The sequence below is a fragment of the Sinohyriopsis cumingii genome, chromosome 10 (genome assembly GCF_028554795.1).
Source record: "Sinohyriopsis cumingii isolate HCF-2022 chromosome 10, ASM2855479v2, whole genome shotgun sequence".
Taxonomy (NCBI): Eukaryota; Metazoa; Mollusca; class Bivalvia; order Unionida; family Unionidae; genus Sinohyriopsis; species Sinohyriopsis cumingii.
In genome coordinates, this window is record NC_142970.1 from 59,981,581 (window position 1) to 60,002,663 (window position 21,083).

At 36.1% G+C, this 21,083-nt stretch overlaps 1 protein-coding gene across 1 annotated transcript; it reads right to left on the reverse strand.

Annotated features, from left to right (window-relative positions):
• Positions 1-787: 787 nt before the first annotated feature.
• Positions 788-20,583, reverse strand: LOC149790216 (uridylate-specific endoribonuclease-like). The gene is made up of 5 exons (XM_089973423.1): positions 20,446-20,583; positions 18,345-18,522; positions 8,021-8,220; positions 3,251-3,480; positions 788-1,094 (listed from the first exon to the last, which is right to left on the reverse strand). Exons 1-5 carry the CDS (start codon positions 20,504-20,506, stop codon positions 864-866), a joined length of 900 nt encoding a protein of 299 aa, XP_089829549.1. The 5' UTR covers positions 20,507-20,583; the 3' UTR covers positions 788-863.
• Positions 20,584-21,083: the final 500 nt, after the last annotated feature.

A 21,083-nucleotide genomic window follows, 5' to 3' on the forward strand; every position in this document is an offset into this window, starting at 1 on the left:
ATTAGAATTCCTTTCATTTTATGTCAGAGTATGTTACAGACTTACTTACTGATCGAAACCAAAGCACTTTCATTTTTAAGGTTTATGTTTTAATTATTCTCAGACACATGGCTCTGTCCCTTTTGATGGGTAAAAGAATGTAACAACCTGGATCAAAACGCCCAAAGCGCGAAACTAATTAAACTGGAAAACTAATCAGGGTCAGAAATATTCTCATCTTTGAGGTAATCCCTACAGGCAGTGCCAGTTTAAGGCCTGCAGGGGCCCTAAGCTCTGCAGATATTATGGTGTGGGAGGGCTCCTACAATATGTGAAACTCAACAAACTATTAAAAGCTATTTAAAAAAAAAATGAAAATACCAGTGTTGCCATCATATCAAATCAAAATACTCGTACATGCAGATCGAAATAGTCATATATAGTTCATCAGACATTATCATGAACAATTAATTTCTTATGGTGCCCCTGTTAAGCTTGTGCCCTAAGCACGTGCTTTGTGTGTTTAATGGGAAATCCGGCACAGCCTACGGATCATATAGTAAGTGTATGCGGGTAGATGACATTCGGAACACCTCGACTATTTACAAAACAAGGATTGTCCGAGAAGTTTTAATTCACAATTGTCAGTCAATCTGGTGGTCAAAATATATGAATATTTGGTAACTTTTTGTGCCGACATACATTCTATGCGTATTTTTTTGTCTCGGAGAAATAGGTTACGATGTCCGACTAGGTTATGAAGATAGGAGGTAACGAAGACACAGTAGGGAAGGAAAATAAAAAAGCAAACGGCGGATAGAGTTTAATGTCGGAGCGTGACCTGGCCCAAGTCAAGATGACACGTTACAAAACTTAAATTCTGACTATGCATCGAGATAGACTGTGCCTATAAGCCTGACTCCATCCCTGTCAAGGTCAAAGGAATGAACGGATACCGGATGCCCATCTAGTTGAAATGAACACTTTCTGTTCTCTCGGAGAACGAAACAGACTGTGTACATGGCTAGGTCAAACTCTGGACTTGTCCCGTAAATAATGGCGTTGTACTTCTTAAGTCGTCCGTGCCAGGTAAAATGAACTCCGATTATGTTTGGCTGAAAGAAGAAGAGGCCCATTTTTTAATCTAGAATAAAAACTTAAACCAGCTTCAATTGTGTCAGAAATGAAAAACTTCTATTGAGAACTCACAGCAACCAAGTTTGTGACAACCAGTGACCTAACGGTGGTGAAACCTATAAACATCACTAATTTTGTCTGGACGACCTAGGACACATGCGTGTACCAGTATATGATGGTATTCGTGGATACACCTCCAGTTTGGGTGCATTTTTCACGCCTGATGCCATTTTTATTAAGTTTTAAGTAAATAACTTCGTCATTATCAGGTCCGTATAAAGCGAGCAAGGGCCCTTGGGTAAGAAACACCCGGGCCTCTCCTAGTTCTTGTTCAAACAAAATTTTCTTTTATTAAATTAAAATGTGTTTTACGGCCCGGGAACCGGGGATATTTCACCGGTCCCCCCCCCCCCTTGTCGGCCCTGGTCATTATGTCAGAATCATTGATCCCTTATTTATGGTTTCGAGTTATATACTGATGGTGGTGGTGGAAAACCCTACGCCACTCCATTTCTGACAAATTTTGATACCCAAAACAGATAGGTATTTTGAGTATTTTTTTATACGCAGGGTCAGGTATGAATTTATCCTAGACAAACATAGTGTTAGGTACTTCATTCATCATCATCATAACCTTTTACTTAGTCTCTTTCATCTCTGACATCGACTTACCTGTCAAAAAAGGCGTCATGCTATTAATTTTTCCACTGTAACAGAGACAGAAAAAACATCGACAATGTTTATTGTAAAAGTTATCCCCCTTTGCGACAGATTAGGAACCTCTTATCCATAGTTCAAACTTTCTGGACATCCAAACTGCCAGTTATACAGTGTCTCCCACCTCACCCCATCCACTTTTTAAGGACAATATTAAAGAATTGCACATACGTCTTCAGTGCCTTTACATTGATTTCTTTATATAAGAAAAATATATTTACAGTCAGACAGGTTCGTCGAATACTGACAGGTAACAAGTGAATAGTACATGAACGTAAATTGATCTAGGAATTCAACATTAGGCCTACATGTTGCATGCTTGGGTTCCTGTCCAAAATTATATATCGGGCGACATATTCCTGTCCAAAATTATATACTATTATAACCTGAGCATCTAGAGTAATTGTTTTGCTTTTTTCCCTTTTCAACTGAGTGGGCATCATCACCAAAACAAGATATCAACATAATTTTTAACCGTCATAATCTGTTACATTTCATTTGACAAGTGATAACAATAACAGAAGAAAAAAAAATCAGTATGTAGTGTTAATATTGTAACCATTTCCACTAAGTATAAATATAGTCTGTATAAATGATGTTATGAATGTACTCATTGGCATCATATAGACAGTAGTGTGTGTGTGTGTGTGTGTGTGTGTTCTCTAGAATACAGAGTTCAGTCATATTCTTGGATAGAGACATTTACTGGGATACAGAGATATTTACTGGATTTATAGTGAATTCAAACCTGGAATTATATTACTGTGTTGCAGTCATCCGTAGCGTATCTTGACTAATACACAAACCCGTGATTTTTATTTTCCAATACAAAATATATGCATAAATTATAATTATAAAAGACGTACATGGAAGGGATGCAACATTGCATATTTAGATATACGCTTGTAACAAAAAATTTTATAGAAATAACACGATATTAAAAAAAATGGTTTGAAAGCTGTAATTAGTTCAAAGCTGGACTCAGATATTTGAACGGAGACTTGCCGTGATTTATCTGATGTACGGAAGCTTGCCGCAATTTATCTGATGTACGGAAACCGTGATTTGCCTGATGTACGGAAACTTGCCGTGATTTACCTGATGTATGGAAACTTATAGTGATTTGCCTGATGTACGGAAAGTTGCCGTGATTTACCTGATGTGTGGAAACTTGTCGTGATTTGTCTGATGTATGGAAACTTGCCGTGATTTACCTGATGTACGGAAACTTGCCGTGATTTACCTGATGTACAGAAACTTGCCGTGATTTGCCTGATGTACAGAAACTCGCCGTGATTTACCTGATGTACGGAAACTTGCCGTAATTTACCTGATGTACGGAAACTTGCCGTGATTTACCTGATGTACGGAAACTTGCCGTGATTTGCCTGATGTACAGAAACTTGCTGTGATTTACCTGATGTACGGAAAGATAGCCCAGATAATTCAGATTTCCAGCTTTCTCCTGAAGGTAGAATTCTATCCAGTTATGGAAACCTTCAACCACTGTCTGGGTGTACTCGCCAACAAACACGTGCTCGAACGCAGAACTCTCTTTAATGTGACTGTGGGCATGCCTGGCAAAGTTTGTGAACCATATTTGCCTGATCAATGACTCGAGTTCACTCCATGCAGACGCTATATAACCTGAAAAATAAAATACCACGAACTTGTTGTTTTATAGTTATGATGAAAACAAGTACGTTGTTACATATTCACCTGTCTCAGAGGTCACCGCTTCTTCAAGCGGAACAATAACTAATGCTCCAGTGAAAAAAATCTTTGAAGTAGCTTCTTTTATCCTCGACTGGAAGTGCCAATGGATAAAATTTGTGTTTGGTGAGGAGCTAACAACAGACTAAGGTTAAGTTTTACAATACACCATCTCATCGTGTGAATATTTTATACTGAATCATTTTGACGGCAGAATAAATTACTCGTTTCCGATCTTCATGATTGTTATGTAATTTATTTATTTTGAAGAATTAATATATATATATATATATATATATATATATATATATATATATATATATATATATATATATATATATATATATATATTAATTATTAAATATTAAATATAAATATAAAAATTTCGTAATATATATATATATATATATATATATATATATATATATATATATATATATATATATATATATATTTATTACGAAATTTTTACAGATTTTGTTTTTTTTGTGGAGTATAGATTGATCACAGATATGGCGAATGAAACCCGTGTGTATATGTAGGATACACCTTTTCGCAATGCCTGACTATTGGAGTATTTAATTTCTTTGTTTTTAAACTTTACGACATGGGAAAAAAAAAATTGGCACAAGACACTACTACTACTACACTACTACTACTGTTACTACTATTACTACTACGGTTGTTTTTGCTGCTGCAACTACCTCGGATATCATTTAATAATCAAGCGTATTCTAAGGGTAACGAATTTTGAAGCAGACATTAGCGTATTGGCCCTTTATATACCTACAATGTCTGCAAAACGGCATAGACCGGGTTCCGATGTCCCATAATATAATTATCATATATCAGGTTCCACAATGTATTTTTTTCTTCTCATTATTTCAGGTAAACCATGTAAAACGTGTCTGACGGCTCATTATATGACAATATTATCCCACACATAATCCGACAACATTATCCCACACATAATCAGACGCATTATCCTACTCGGTATATTACATTATTCCTCATTATCCCAGGCATAATACGACGACGTTATCTATGCATCATATAAAGACATTATCACATATCCTACGCATTATACTACATTATCCCACGCATTTATACTATGATTTTATCCCACGCATTTTGCTACAATGTTATGCGACGCATTATCCGGCACATTATACGAAGACATTATACAACTCATTATCCCTCGCGTTATTTATGATATTATCCTACGCACGATACAAGATTATATGACGCAATATCCCGCGCAATATATTACATTATCCCACGCATTATACTACAACATTATCCCACGCATTTTACTATGATATTATGCGACGCATCATCCCACACATTAAACGAAGACATCATGCAACACTTATCCCGCGCATTATCTACGACATTATCCTACACATAATACAAGATTATATGACTAATTATCCCAAGCAATATATTACATTATCCCACGCATTATACTACAACATTATTCCACGCATTTTACTACGACATTATGCAACGCATCATCCCGCACACTATACGAAGACATTATACCACGCATTATATATACGACATAACCAACGCATTGTACGAGATTATCCTACGCCATATTGTTATGTAAATTTAATTTAATTGTTTGTTTGTTAAGTAGATTTTAATCTTTTATAACGTACTATTTTAATGTAACATTGTATGCTGGACTTGACTTGCCCAAAACTGAGTTCATTTCTGCTTGACCCAATTTGACTTTTTTATTTTATTCATTGAGTAAAATAATAAAATATAGAGAAACAGTCACACATACAATTATATTTTTTTTATAAAGGATATACAACATATCAATTTTTTAATTAACGTTTTATACAGTTTTATATAGTGCCTTGGTATTAAGGCCATTGGGGTACAAAGTATCTAACTTATGAACCCAATAACTTTCTTTTATTATTCTATTTATATCTCCTTGCATTGGCATAAAAGTAAAATTGAGTAGAGAGTGATTATTTGATTTAAACTGTATTCAAATATTAGAAGAGAACTGAGGATCTCTATAATTTTTTATACGAAAGCGATGATTATTCATTCTCTTAGAAACTTGTTGAAGTGTTTGTCCAACATGTTGTATGTTACATTTTTTTACAGGTTATTAAATAAATCACATAGTTGATATGCAGTTAGTGTTATAACGTTGAGAAAATACTTCTTTTTTATTGGCGCTACTAAAATAAGTATTTTGAAAGCACAGATGCCTGTTACATTTAGATGGCAATTATATCTTTATTAATTTCTGTCTGTTTAGTTCTAATTTAAAAATAATTTTGTGCAATTCTTGGGTCTTCTATAAGCAATAATTGGTTTATTTTTATTGTGTTTTTATGCTGGTTATACTTTATAAATTTAGGAGACTCTAATATTTATTAAATATTATATGCTCATTTTTGTCTCCGTTAACGTTAAAGCAGTTATTTCATGGACTGCCACGTACCAGCTGCTTTGCAATATTCCGCGTTAACTTTTTGATGCAATGATTCGGATTTAGGCTAGCAATAGACGCCAGACAGGTCATACAGTCCCCCCCCCCCTTACAAAGAGCATGCAAGTGACAAGGAATAGACGTGTCTTCTTTAGCTTGCAATAAGAATGGCAAAAAATATACATAAAGTTTTACATCCTGAATTTCCTCAAAATTCGCTTTCTTAGTTTTGAAAATCCGAATTACATGAGCTCTATCAAGGGTTCTAAATTTTGATTACACATTTAGAAATTGTGCTGTAATTTCGACTACATTTCGAGTGCAATAACGTCCTCTTTACTGCACTCAAAATAAAATGAACATTATATTCCATAGCGTTTTTGTGATAATTACAATTGAAAGAGTTCATTTTTCCCACTAATATTATGATTCCAAACATTCAATGACAAAACAGAAACACACATGCAGATGAGTCAACAAACTGCTTTCTCGCTGCACCAATTAGATGTTACTTCATGTAGAATTGCCACAGATAAATCCAGCTCATAATCACAAAATTTAGTAGAATCGAAAAAAATTACCAAATTCTGTTCATTTCAGATCAAATGGAAAAGTTGTTGTAATGCGTATTCATTCACAATATGACTCGAAATTTCAATTTTAAGTAGACCTGTATTACAAGGTAATGCAATATAATCTTTCATTACCTAATGTAGGCCTTAAAAATATAATATGCTAATTGTGACCTAATGTCAAGTAGAGAACTATATAATTTTGTGATTTTGAGGATTTTATTATTTTTGCTTTAACATCTAGCACTTTAAAAATTAATTATGTTGTGACCAGTTGTGCTGAATTTTATTTGCTTCAGATTATTTCATTCAAGTGATTATTTTCTGTCGAAATACAAAAGTGCTCTGATAAAATTCTTGGATATAGACATTCACTTGAATTTATACTGACTTCAAAACTGGAATTATATTAATACGATTCAACAAAAGACTGTCGACACATCAACACTCTATAAGCTATAACAGACATGTCATCGTCTTCAGTTTTTGGATTTCTTCGAGATTTGTACTGAGTTTTATTCAGGACTTGAAATTATTACTACTTGTGTCTGTAATGCTCGGATTATTTTGGAATCTAATTAGCAATACCGTTAAGTTCCACTTTCTCATTTTCACTGTGTATTCTAGGGAAATAAATTAATTTTAGATTTTTACAAAGCTAAAATGTCCTTCACTCTTTTCTGTTACTTATTTTAAGAGCACAGACTCGTAATAATATCACATTCTTCTCTTTATCATTTCAAGTAAAAAATTTAAATTTTGATCTGCTATTAACTCGCTACAGATCAAAACCCTGGTCTGTCACTGACTCGCGATAGATCAAAACCTCTCGTGGAATTAACCCTGATATGCCATTAACCCACAACAGATCAGAACTCTGGTCTGATAATGCCCGATACAGATCGAGACCCTAACTGCATTAACTGCTTCACATAAAAAAGGCATAGGTTTTGTTAAAATTGTTAGTAACCCTCTACAGATCTGGTTCCTCGATATTTGTTATGGTTATCATTTCAAGCCAACCGTGAAAACCTTGGTCTGCCATTAACCTGCGACAGATCAAACCCTGGTCTGCCAAGTACCATCGACGGACCAGGTTTTTAAGATGTTTGTTTTGCTTATCATTTCAGGCCTGTAATGTAAACCATGGTCTGCCATTAAGCCACGACAGATCCGTGCTTGTTCTACTTACAATCCAAAGTCAACAACATAAAACCAGGACTGCCATTATGCGACTACAGTTCAGGTATTTTTTTATGAATTGTTATTCTTACCATTCGAAGTCCACAGTGTAAAAACAGGTCTGCCATTATCCGACGACAGATCAGGTTGTACGATGTTTACTCTACTCTACTTATCATGCTAAATGAACAGTGTAGATGTTTGCTGCCGTGATACGCGGGTAAATAAGGTAAAATAAGGCGGCCAGTCATTTAACGGTTACCTTTCTCTCGTAGAAAATGTACTGTCTTCTGCATCACCTCTGTTTGCGAGATTTCATTGAGAAAATGCGAGATTTCACTCTCTTCCTGAGGGGTCGTTTGCTCAGCTTGACCTAGTACATGGTCGTAGTTGTCCAGAAGTTTAAGGAATGCAGCGTAAGTCGAGCGGTTAAATAGGTTCTCATCCACATGGGTAAATAGCCTTCAAAACAAAACATACGATTGTTGTATCCTTTATATACTTTTGAAACAATTTGTATTTACAAAAGCATTGGAGAAGTTAAATATTACATAGCAAGTTCGTTAGACCAAGTTTCATCTCAGATTGTATTACTATTATTATTATTATTATTATTATCAGGAACGGCCTGAGCAAACGCGGGGCCCGATTTGATTCATTCTGCTGGAAAGATTTTATTCCAGCTCTTTAAAATTACCCCCTTTCATTCTCTCTCTCTCTCTCTACACACACACACACACACACACACACACACACACACACACACACACACATATATCAGGCCGGTCCTGATTATTATTGAGAAATCTCCCACAAACATTTCAAGTAATGCGTGTAATTGCACTGGAATCAAGTTATACGTGTACATACATAGGAATCAAGGTACAAGTGTAATTGCATTGGAATCAAGGTACAAGTGTAACTACATGGGAATCAAGTAATAAGTTTAATTACAAGTATAGCTAGTAATTTATTCTACACTAACCAACGATTACAGAATACGATAATAATAGCAATAAACAATCTGAATCGACAGTTTTATCGAGTTGTAATTTTGTCACATACCCAATCATTTTGGAATGCGACATCTCTAACAACAACAAATGATGCTGACATTAGTAGTGGACGTAAATGCAACTGACATTTCTAGACGATATTAATTTTCCTTTGTTGCCGTTTTTATTTTTACTATATTCTTGTCATCTAGATCAACAATATCGATGCAGTAAAAAATCCTTTGCAGTAAAACACCATTCTAATTTATAAAAAAAATAATATAATTTTCAATGAAAGGCAAAGTCAACCGTAGACTAGATTCTTAAAACATTGGAGCGCTGCTTCAAGTTCTAAGCTGTTCAACTTTCCCATTTTAAAACCATTCTAATAAATAACGCAATGCTATTGCAAAAGCCTAATACGAAATAATGAGCTCTCAAGTTGCAAAGCTTTTTGTTTGATTTTCAAAGCATGAAACAGTAATTTGCGCAACGATATTTAAGCTATTTATCCTTAATTTGTCTTTTGCATGGGATAGTATTTACTGAGAATTATATAGAATTCATGTGTTGAAATCCTGAATCAATGACATACGTCGGTATTAAACTTTGTATCTACTCTCAAACAAGGAACAATGATTTATTATTGTAATGTGTTATTATCACAGGTAAGAAAGATAAGTGCAATGGATATTTTGCTACGTGGTACGAACACGTATGTTAGCGACGTAATAACAGCAAACACCCGTCAGAAAATAGCGTAAAAATAAAGACTTACCAACTGTATGTCGTTTTTATTTTGTAACCAGATTTTCTTTGGCCAAAAACAGCAAGTTAAATTAAAGAAAAATTGTTCGTTTTAGTATTTTATATAATTCAAAATAAAAACTAAATGTATTTCTTTAGGAATCATTATGTTCTTGACATATGCATGCAGGAATAGCCGACCATAACATACACCTGTTTAGAATGATCACCTTTTCACGATGGACAAAACTGATTAAGAATCCTAGTGGCAATGTATTTTCTTTGCTTTTCTTGTTAATTGTCGGCGAATTGAAACATACTTTTTATTCTTGCTGTCCTTTCACACAAATATACTTTGATTCATTTTTCTTACTCTCCTTGTAACACGCGTAAAATATCTTTAAAAAATATATTTAAATATGTTTCAATAAATAATACAATATGTGTACGTATAAATTTGTTATGTCAGTACCAAAATAAATGATAAAACATCAAAAGATTCACGGAATATGAATGCACGAAATTTATATAATATTATGTCGAAAGAAATGTAAACAAGTACAGATGTTATACTCAAAATAAGAAAAATATGCATTCATGAACTTTTCAATCACATTGAACACATTTCAAGAACAGTATCGGTGGAAAAACTCGACATTTTTGGTCGTACATGTATTGTTTGAATAAAAGGGTAGCCTTAAGAAAACAGTATAGATATAGCTAGAACGAGTATCCTTAAGAAGGTACAGATATAGCTAGAATAAACGGATAGCGTTAAGAAGGTATAGATATATCTTGACTAAACGGGTAGAGTTAAGAAGGTATAGATATAGCTAGACTAAACGGGTAGAGTTAAGAAGGTATAGATATAGCTAGAACAAACGGGTAGCGTTAAGAAGGTATAGATATATCTTGACTAAACGGGTAGAGTTAAGAAGGTACATATATAGCTAGACTAAACGGGTAGAGTTAAGAAGGTATAGATATATCTTGACTAAACGGGTAGAGTTAAGAAGGTATAGATATAGCTAGACTAAACGGGTAGAGTTAAGAAGGTATAGATATAGCTAGAACGAGTATCGTTAAGAAGGTACATATATAGCTAGAATAAACGGGTAGCGTTAAGAAGGTATAGATATATCTTGACTAAACGGGTAGAGTTAAGAAGGTACATATATAGCTAGACTAAACGGGTAGAGTTAAGAAGGTATAGATATATCTTGACTAAACGGGTAGAGTTAAGAAGGTATAGATATAGCTAGACTAAACGGGTAGAGTTAAGAAGGTATAGATATAGCTAGAACAAACGGGTAGCGTTAAGAAGGTATAGATATATCTTGACTAAACGGGTAGAGTTAAGAAGGTACATATATAGCTAGACTAAACGGGTAGAGTTAAGAAGGTACAGATATAGCTAGAACAAACGGGTAGAGTTAAGAAGGTATAGATATAGCTAGACTAAACGGGTAGAGTTAAGAAGGTATAGATATATCTTGACTAAACGGGTAGAGTTAAGAAGGTATAGATATAGCTAGACTAAACGGGTAGAGTTAAGAAGGTATAGATATAGCTAGAACAAACGGGTAGCGTTAAGAAGGTATAGATATATCTTGACTAAACGGGTAGAGTTAAGAAGGTACATATATAGCTAGACTAAACGGGTAGAGTTAAGAAGGTACAGATATAGCTAGAACAAACGGGTAGAGTTAAGAAGGTATAGATATAGCTAGACTAAACGGGTAGAGTTAGAAGGTACATATGTAGCTAGACTAAACGGGTAGAGTTAAGAAGGTACATATATAGCTAGATTAAACGGGTAGAGGTAAGAAGATACATATATAGCTGGACTAAACGGGAGAGTTAAGAAGGTACATATATAGCTAGACCAAACGGGTAGAGTTAAGAAGGTACAGATATAACTAAACTAAACGGGTAGCATTAAGAAGGTGTAGGTATAGCTAAGAAGGTGTGTGATGTGTTGTGAATTGGAATTTTAACGTAACTTTAACAGTTTGCCAGTCATATCGCTACTATATCCGCAGTGTGGCAGCTCATAGTGATGTCTAGTACTTGAGCATCATGCCGCAGACATGTAGCATGATGTCCCACCCATTTACCAAGCCGACCAATCCTAACACTAACCTATTAATGCTGAACGCCAAGCGAGGCAGCTGTTAGTACCAATTATATATGTCACTGGTATGACTCTGACGGGGATCGAACCCACGTCCTCCTGCATCCGAGGCGGACGCTCTATCCACTAGGCGACCGGAGCGGTAGCTAAGACGGTATAGGTATAGCTAAACAGTTAGCTTTACGAGGTGTGGAAGAGCAAGCGAAATATAGGAGCTTGGTTGTACAGCATGGGTTTAAATATAATAAATAGAGGCTTCAAGCACTTGGACATCGATGTGGATACCTGGGAAGCACTTCCTTAGGACTGTAGTAGCTTGAGGAATGATCTCAACCAAAAGAAAACGTAAGAGAAGCGAGAGACGACAGTTGCAATAAGAGGAGGAGAAAATAGTCAGCAGAAAGAAGATGAAAAAAACTTTTGGGAAACCAAGACACCAGCTTCAAGTACGACAGATGGAATAGAAATTGTCATTCCCGTGTGGGTCTTATCACCCACGACAGATGGAACAGAGATTGTCATCCCGAGTGGGTCTTATCAGCGACGACAGATGGAACAGATATTGTCATCCCCGAGTGGGTCTTATCACCCACGACAGATGGAACAGAGATTGTCATCCCGAGTGGGTCTTATCAGCCACGACAGATGGAACATAGATTGTCATCCCCGAGTGGGTCTTATCAGCCACGATAGATGGAACAGAGATTGTCATCCCCGAGTGGATCTTATCAGCCACGACAGATAGAACAGAGATTGTCATTCCCGAGTGGGTCTTATCAGCCAAACCAGATGCTACTCGTCAACTGACTTACTACTACTTCAGAGCGCAGATCCAGTCTTCAGAGACTGAAGGATGTCGATAAGATAAATAGAGGAGAATCAGTAACATTGGCTGATGTCTATTTGACATCATGCATTCCAAATTTGGACAGGAAATAAGCAATGATTGATGTTTGAGAAGACTGATTATTTGACATGTTGAAGGGTATCGAGCGCTCAAAGGATATTCCTACATAAATTATCATAAATCCGTTTCAAATACAAAATCTTGTGTGAACGTACAGACCAAAGCTGATAAATATTTATTCATACTGAGCAGTCAACTTTTTATGATCTTCAAATATATAATCTAATACTATTAAAATACAGTTTCGATATATATAGTCACTGCTTTTATTCAATAGATGTGGATTTATTGTCATACAATATTCCCGAACAGTAGAAACCATCAGAAATGTTAAGGCATTGCTGGTTTCACTTTTTGTTGACTTAGACAACTTTTTCATAAAGACCGCGAGAATTTGCGCTGCCCTATCGGTACGGTGGGGGAAAATTTAAACAGCCAATCGTTTAAATATTTTACCTTCAACTTATATCTTTTTTTTGTAAGCTTCTTCTAGATGGAGAGGAAAAACATCTGCTAAGCACAATTGCGGAGACTATGCTGAACGCTATTTCGCTACAGAGGTTTCGAATCTTTGCTTTTTTAGTTCATCCCTTTTGCAAACAGTTCTTTTCAGTTCCTGCTTACCTTGGCTATCTGTATTAATGTTGTTGTTTTTTTGTTCTTGATTGCGGTTTTTTTGGCTCAGTTTTCTTAAATTTCCTGTTACATGTTATGCTTATTGATGATTAAAATGAGCTTCGATGAATAATTTCTTGGCAAGTATTGCTTTGTTTGTCATGCTGTTGATACCATTCAAGTTATCAATGGATTATGTGACTATTTCATTATGTTTTAAAACTATTATTGAGCGATGTTTTTTTAACTCCAAGGTTTTGCATCAAGTCTTTGTAGCTTTGCAACAAAGCCATTATAGCCGAATGAAGACTTGTTTCAACATACCCACTTAAAGCCAAATCAAGACGTGTTTCAACATACCCACTTTAAGCCAAATGAAGACATGTTTCAACATACCCACTTTAAGCCAAATTAAGACGTGTTTCAACATACCAACTTAAAGCCAAATGAAGACGTGTTTCAACATACCCACTTAAAGCCAATGAAGACGTGTTTCAACATACCCACTTAAAGCCAATGAAGACGTGTTTCAACATACCCACTTAAAGCCGAATGAAGACGTGTTTCAACATACCCACTTAAAGCCGAATGAAGACGTGTTTCAACATACCCACTTAAAGCCAAATGAAGACGTGTTTAAACGTACCCACTTTATGCCAAATGAAGACGTGTTTCAACATACCCACTTTATGCCAAATGAAGACGTGTTTCAACATACCCACTTTATGCCAAATGAAGACGTGTTTCAGCATACCCACTTAAAGCCGAATAAAGACGTGTTTCAACATACCCACTTAAAGCCAAATGAAGACGTGTTTCAACATACCCACTTAAAGCCAAATGAAGACGTGTTTCAACATACCCACTTTAAGCCAAATGAAGACGTGTTTCAACATACCCACTTAAAGCCAAATGAAGACGTGTTTCAACATACCCACTTAAAAGCCAAATGAAGACGTGTTTAAACATACCCACTTTAAGCCAAATGAAGACGTGTTTCAACATACCCACTTAAGCCAAATGAAGACGTATTTCAACATACCCACTTAAAGCCAAATTAAGACGTATTTCAACATACCCACTTAAAGCCAAATGAAGACGTATTTCAACATACCCACTTAAAGCCAAAGAAGACGTGTTTCAACATACCCACTTAAAGCCAATAAAGACGTGTTTCAACATACCCACTTAAAGCCGAATGAAGGCGTGTTTCAACATACCCACTTAAAACCGAATAAAGACGCGTTTCAACATACCCACTTTATGCCAAATGAAGACGTGTTTCAACATACCCACTTAAAGCCAAATGAAGACGTGTTTCAACATACCCACTTAAAGCCGAATAAAGACATGTTTCAATATACCCACTTAAAGCCGAATAAAGACGTGTTTCAACATACCCACTTTAAGCCGAATGAAGACGTGTTTCAACATACCCACTTAAAGCCAAACGAAGACATGTTCTTGTAGCTTTTCCCGCAACAAATGCTCCAGCTCCTGTCAAACGCAAACCAGATGAAACTGTTGTAATACTAACTGAAAACAATATTTTCAACCTTTCATGCTAATTTCAGTTTTGTTTCCTAACACCTCTATGGTGTTTAGTCTTTTATATCAGCTCTGCAGTGTTCGATCTCTATATAGGTTCTACAGTGTTCGATCTTTATATCAGCTCTGTAGTGTTCGATCTCTAAAACAGCTCCATAGTATTCGATCTCTATATCAGCTCTGTATTATTCGATCTCTATAACACCTCTTTAGTGTTCAATCTCTATAACAGCCCTACAGTGTTCGATCTCTATAGCAACTCGACAGTGTTCGATCTCTATATCAGCTCTGTAGTATTCGATCTCTATAACACCTCTTTAGTGTTCGATCTCTATAGCAACTCGACAGTGTTCGATCTCTACATCAGCTCTTTAGTGTTCAATCTCTATAACAGCTCTTCAGTGTTCGATCTATATCACGGCTCTTTAGTGTTCGATCTCTATAACACCTCTTTAGTGTTTGATCTCTATATCAGCTCTGTAGTGTTCGATAACAGCTTATACTTTGGATTTACGACGTATTTAATATTATCTTTCGATGGAATACGTTTAACTGCATCACCGTATCCATGATACAAGTTGCCTTCATTGAAAGTAGTATGTACACCTTTGACGCAACGGTAGGATTGATAATTTTAACATTATTTCACTGACGTTTTTTACTGCAGAGAAACGTAAAATAAACTTCGGGTCACGTATATAAATTTCGTCTTATCAATCAAGCTCCAAAGAACTCAAGGTTGTGAATTGGTAATTTATTGGGCCAAAAGCATAATAAGCATTATTCACTCCTTGCTATAATTTTCCCATTGTACAAAAGATGCTATGTATTGGGCACTAATTGTTTTACCTGGTAGCAACCAAGTCCTATTGGGGAGGCAATTGTGAATTAGCTGAGACGAACTTGAATAATTAGCTTTACTACTTTTTAATATCCACGTTTGACTGTGGGTTGTTTGTAAATTTGGACAGCTTTACAACCTTGTAATATCCACGTTTGGCTGATGGCTGTTTATAAACTGAACAGCTTTACAACCTTGTAATATCCACGTTTGATGGCGAACTGTTTGTAAATTTATAAAGCTTTACAACGTTGTAATATCCTCGTTTGACGGTGGGCTGTTTGTAAATTTGAAAAGAGATATGCCGTATATTAGTCAATCAGTTTAAACCATTTAACAATGCGAATTTGTAAATTTGATTTTACGTTTTTGATTACGGTGTTAATAATTTTATCCGGTACAATTCCATATTCTATCAGGTTGTCGATTGTAAACTAAGTGAAAATTGAAAAAGTAGTTTAATTACTTTTTATAAAACGGCTGAGTTGGATTGATAAAACATATGGAGACAATATTTCTTGGAACAAGTTCTATCAAAATTGTTCAAGGGATTAGGAAGGGTGTGGATATTGCAACAGCCGGATGGAAAACATATACTTGACGTATTTAGGATAAGATGTTTTCTTTATGATATCTTCTATACAAATTGTCACGAATGACTCCGTAAGTAACGTTATTTCCTCCTTAGCAACCCTAGCGCAAAACCTGAACGCGTGATTTTGACAGAAACTATACTGTCAAAGATTCCTACTAAGTTTGTTCGAAATTCAATGAGTTGTTCTTGAGAAGAAATGACAAATATGTTGTCCATGTGGTTGCTATAGAAAACACCCTCTTGTAATGGAGTCAGCCCACGCGTAAATTTTATAGCTCATGTCCAAATTACCCCCACTTTACATGAAGTCTAAAATGGGTTTTCCATACTGTTGCTATGGAAGTCACATTGTTGCTATGAACCCACTGCGGATATCATTATTACAAAGAATGACCTAATACCAAGATCAAACTGGCCTAGCCACATTGTCGGTGACGTCATATTTGTGTTTCAATCCTATTAATACAGCGGAATTGGACACGATTTTCAATTGATACAAATATTGTTAATACGTTAAAGTGAATCCATCCCATCGGCCGTTTTATATAAAGGGTCGACTTTCATTTTTGTTCTATCATTGTTATAGAAGTCATATAATTTCTGGTGTGTCCACCTGGTCATAATATGGTGTGTAACGAAACATTGTGCCACCAGTTGTCATGAAATTGGCCGTTCTGGGCAAGAGGTGGAAAATATGCTTTCCATTGTGGTTTCTATGGAAGCCATATACACAGTGAGCAAAATGTTGGATATATCTTTACTTGAGCAACATTTCTTCCAAGTTTGATTACAAGTTGCCATTCTTGAAAAGATCGGCGAACGACACACGATCAACTAACTACACGCGCCGAACCATAAAAAAGCTGACTTGGCATTCCGATCTAAAATAAAACACAAGCTGCTACTGTCATATGGATTTTTAATAATTACAGTCCTCGTATATTTTACATGAGTGAGTTGGTTGAAAACATTTCTACTAGCTAGAACATTTACTATACGTATAGCAGAATCAACATTATTTTTTAGGTAACGCAGTTTATCGAATGCTGCTTTGAAAGAAATATATGTTGTTCACACTTACAAAGAGGTGTACTTCACACTTACACAGAGTTGTAGTTTACACTTACATATTGTACTTCACACTTACACAGAGTTGTAGTTTACACTTACATATTGTACTTCACACTTACAGAGTTGTAGTTTACACTTACATATTGTACTTCACACTTACACAGAGTTGTAGTTTACACTTACATATTGTACTTCACACTTACACAGAGTTGTAGTTTACACTTACATATTTTACTTCACACTTACATAGAGTTGTACTTCACACTTACGTAGAGTTGTACTTCACACTTGCGTAGAGGTGTAGTTCACACTTACACTGAGTTGTAGTTCACACTTACATAGAGTTGTACTTCACACTTACGTAGAGTTGTACTTCACACTTACGTAGAGGTGCAGTTCACACTTATATAGAGTTGTACTTCACACTTACATAGAGTTGTACTTCACACTTACATAGAGTTGAACTTAACACTTATTTAGAGTTGTAATTCATACTTAAGTAGAGTTGTACTTCACGCTTACGTAGAGTTGTACTTCGCACTTACGTGGAAATTTGCAAGCACATTTTGTGACCTTCTTTAGAAACCATATGTTCCATTCCACGGACCGCATCTACGCAACGTGTTGTTCTGCTATATACAGTTTGTCAGTACTTCGTTCGGTTTTCTATGAAAAAGCTGGAAGTTCTGCTAAGTAGCGATTCCAATGAGATGAAAAAAGGGCGAGAAATCATCTAACTTTTAGATAAAAACCTGTCTTCTTTATCAAGACTTCTTTTCTCCTTCCTTTTTCAACTGCGTGATATTGTTGCATTTATGGTAAAATTTGCTTCCGTTGGATTGAATAAATTATTTTTTTACTATTATCGGTCTGTTTTTTCCACTTGTTTTTCTTCCATTATTTTGTCTTAGTCGCGGAACATTTTTCGTCATATCAACTACATTTTTAACACTATGCCTTATTCATCCATATGTTGTGACAGGCATTTCTATTCGATGACGTAAATATTTTTCAAACTTAATTGTGGAAAGTTGCGAAAGAAGTAACACTTTTACTTGATGATTTGTTTTCAATATGCACACATTTCTCTATCAGAGTAACCGAATATTGCAGATATGAAAGTAGAAATTTACCTCTGTGGTGATCTGTCGATAGTTGAATTAGAATCTGTATGTGATTGGATGTTTGTCGTGACTTGATTGGTACTTGCTCTATTGACGTCAGCAGTCCACAACGAGCTCATAAAGGCACTGAGTTCGCTGTCCGGTACTGTCCCATGCGCAGTTCCTGATAAAAGGAGGGCTTCTGTAGCTAAAAAGATGTCAGAGTTGCACATTTTCTTTTGATGGTAAATGTTTAGACTTTTCCGAATTTCCATAAACAGGCATCTTAAATAATTGGCGGATTAATATTGTAATAAAGTTGAAGTATGCGCAGACCCGTTTTAAGGAATTCTTAGATTTGTGTGATTATTTGTATGATTATTGGAATTCGGCGCAATGGAAATATCCGTAGCCCGAAATAATTAGTCAATTACTAGGAGCAAACGTCACGGAGTGAAGTATTAGTGAGTTTCCACTAGTAGTGAATTCAGGCCAAAACCGAATGAGTGACCCTGGAATAACGAATTCCCTATTAAAATCTAGTGGTGTAATTTGGTGGTGTGACTGCAGTGGCAGTATTTACGGTAGGTAACCGGTAAATTACACAAAAGAATAAATAAGTAGGGACTCGGCAGATTCCGTTTATGTCGCCATGGTGGCAAATGTGGTGCAGTTATATTGGCGAAGTGTGCCTGGAAAGCATACATTGACTGGCCTAATGTGGCGGAGTTACAATAGTTCCCAGTGTTAGGGGATACTCGTATAGTTTCTACGGCGTGAAAGGCTGGCGGTACGGAAACCTGATGAAGAGAAACCATACAGATATGCGGTTGATAGATATTTGGCAGGTTGTTTTATATGTGGTCTTGCATTAATTAGAGTAAAATTTAGGTATAGATTTAGGTATAGAATGGACGCATCGGGCTTTCTAATTTACAACTGAAGTTGTATGGAATTCTTTGAAAAGTTGGGGTAAACTTATGACTTCTAGCGGGAATCGCGCCAGGGTATTGACAACCGCTCTGTCAAGTAAAGACCCCTGGCTTGAAGTAATATGTTACATTTTAAATTACTCTCTACTTCGCCCACCATACGAACATACCACAAAAAGTGTCAAATATTCTGCATGAGTGCAGCAATAGTTTTCGCCTTGCTAAAGAATATAATTACAACATGCTGCTTTTCAGCCCCCCTCCCCCGTGCCAAAAATGGTAAAATAATGTAAGGAAAAGTAAGGGGTCGGTCTCGTGCCTTTGATTGCTGTAAGAATTAACAAAAGAGAAAATAAGGTTTCGCTCAAGAAAGATTGTGCGTTTCCTCGGTTTTTCCCTTTTGTATAAATGGTTACTAAAAAAACCCACTGAAGATGATTAAGATGGTTTGTTTCCTAAACAAGTTCAGTAAACAACACCACCAAAAGACAGATGTTGACTTCAGTAAGCTAAACGATCAAACGACAGATGTTGACTTCAGTAAGCAAAACGACCAAACGACAGATGCTGACTTAAGTAAGAAACACGACCAAACGACAGAGGCTGACTTCAGAGTAGCCACGAATACAAGCCAATAAACAAACTCCAGAAGTGGTCATATTTTAATTTGGAAACATTTAGCTATCCATCTGACATTGATGCCCCTTAAAGTTTTTCTCAACAAATACGACATGTTTCGCGCAATAAGGTGGAAACTGCGAAGAATTACGAAAGAAATGTTTTCGAACAAGAGCATATGCCAAATAGTTACATACTTGTATGTAATTAACACACATGAATTTAAAGTCATTTGGAATAATCCTTACACACACACACACACACACACACACACACACACACACACATCCATCCATCCATCCATACATACATATCAGGGGCCCCGCGTGACCGAGTGGTCTAAAGCGCTCACAGTTACGGATCACTGCCATCTCACCTCTGTCTACGTTCGTTCGAGTCTCGGCCTCGGCTAATGTGGGTATGTGAGAAAACTTCTCGTGGGTCAGTGGTTCTTTCCAGGTTTTCCCGGGTTCTTCCTCCACCATTATCACTGGCCGCCATGTATAGCCTATCCTGTGCTGAAAAATTGCGTTAAACCCTACAACATTACAACATACATATCAAATTAATTCTATACTCACATGCTATGGATATGAAACCAAGTATAAAAACCTGTGTACCGACATGCTGAATCGTCCTCATTTTCAACCAATGAGGACCAAGCTTGTTTCTAATCTTTATATATTCACAGAGTCGTGGTCTGGTTGTTTATCAGCGACGTGACTTGGGTGCGATGCTTCTAAATACGTCTATAATGATGTAGAGAAGAGTTTGTTAAAATATTCTGGTCAACAGTTAACATGTACTTCTATCTCTTCCCCTCTCATTTTCGACCGCACCCCTGCACCCCCCACCCCACCCCCGACACAAAGGAAAACATTCGATTTAGACAGTAGAGTCGATATAGCAAGAGAAACATACCAAATATCCATTTTTTGACCTTTGCGAGAGTGTGAGAGCACTAAATAAAAATTGCCTGGTTTAAAAGTTTGGAAATGTGTCAGTATTCTTATCATTTGACCCAAATCTATTGACAACTAAACGAGCAGAGAAACCAGAATATACTCGTCTCGGCTGCACCGACATACATAGGTGCTCCATTACTGGAACAAATCTATACAAGGGCGAATCCAATAGAGGGTGGATTGCTATAGTTAACACAACGTTTGTATATTTAGTTGCTTTATTAAAATGTTATTTCAATTTAACCCAATGCATC

Coding starts and splice junctions, on each gene's coding strand:
- LOC149790216 (XM_089973423.1), bottom strand. CDS start 20,506: ATGAGGACGATTCAGCATGTCGGTACACAGGTTTTTATACTTGGTTTC. Junction 18,523..20,445: donor TGGTTTCATATCCATAGCAT/GTGAGTATAGAA, acceptor ACATCTTTTTAG/CTACAGAAGCCCTCCTTTTA. Junction 3,481..8,020: donor ACATTTTCTACGAGAGAAAG/GTAACCGTTAAA, acceptor TTTATTTTTCAG/GTTATATAGCGTCTGCATGG.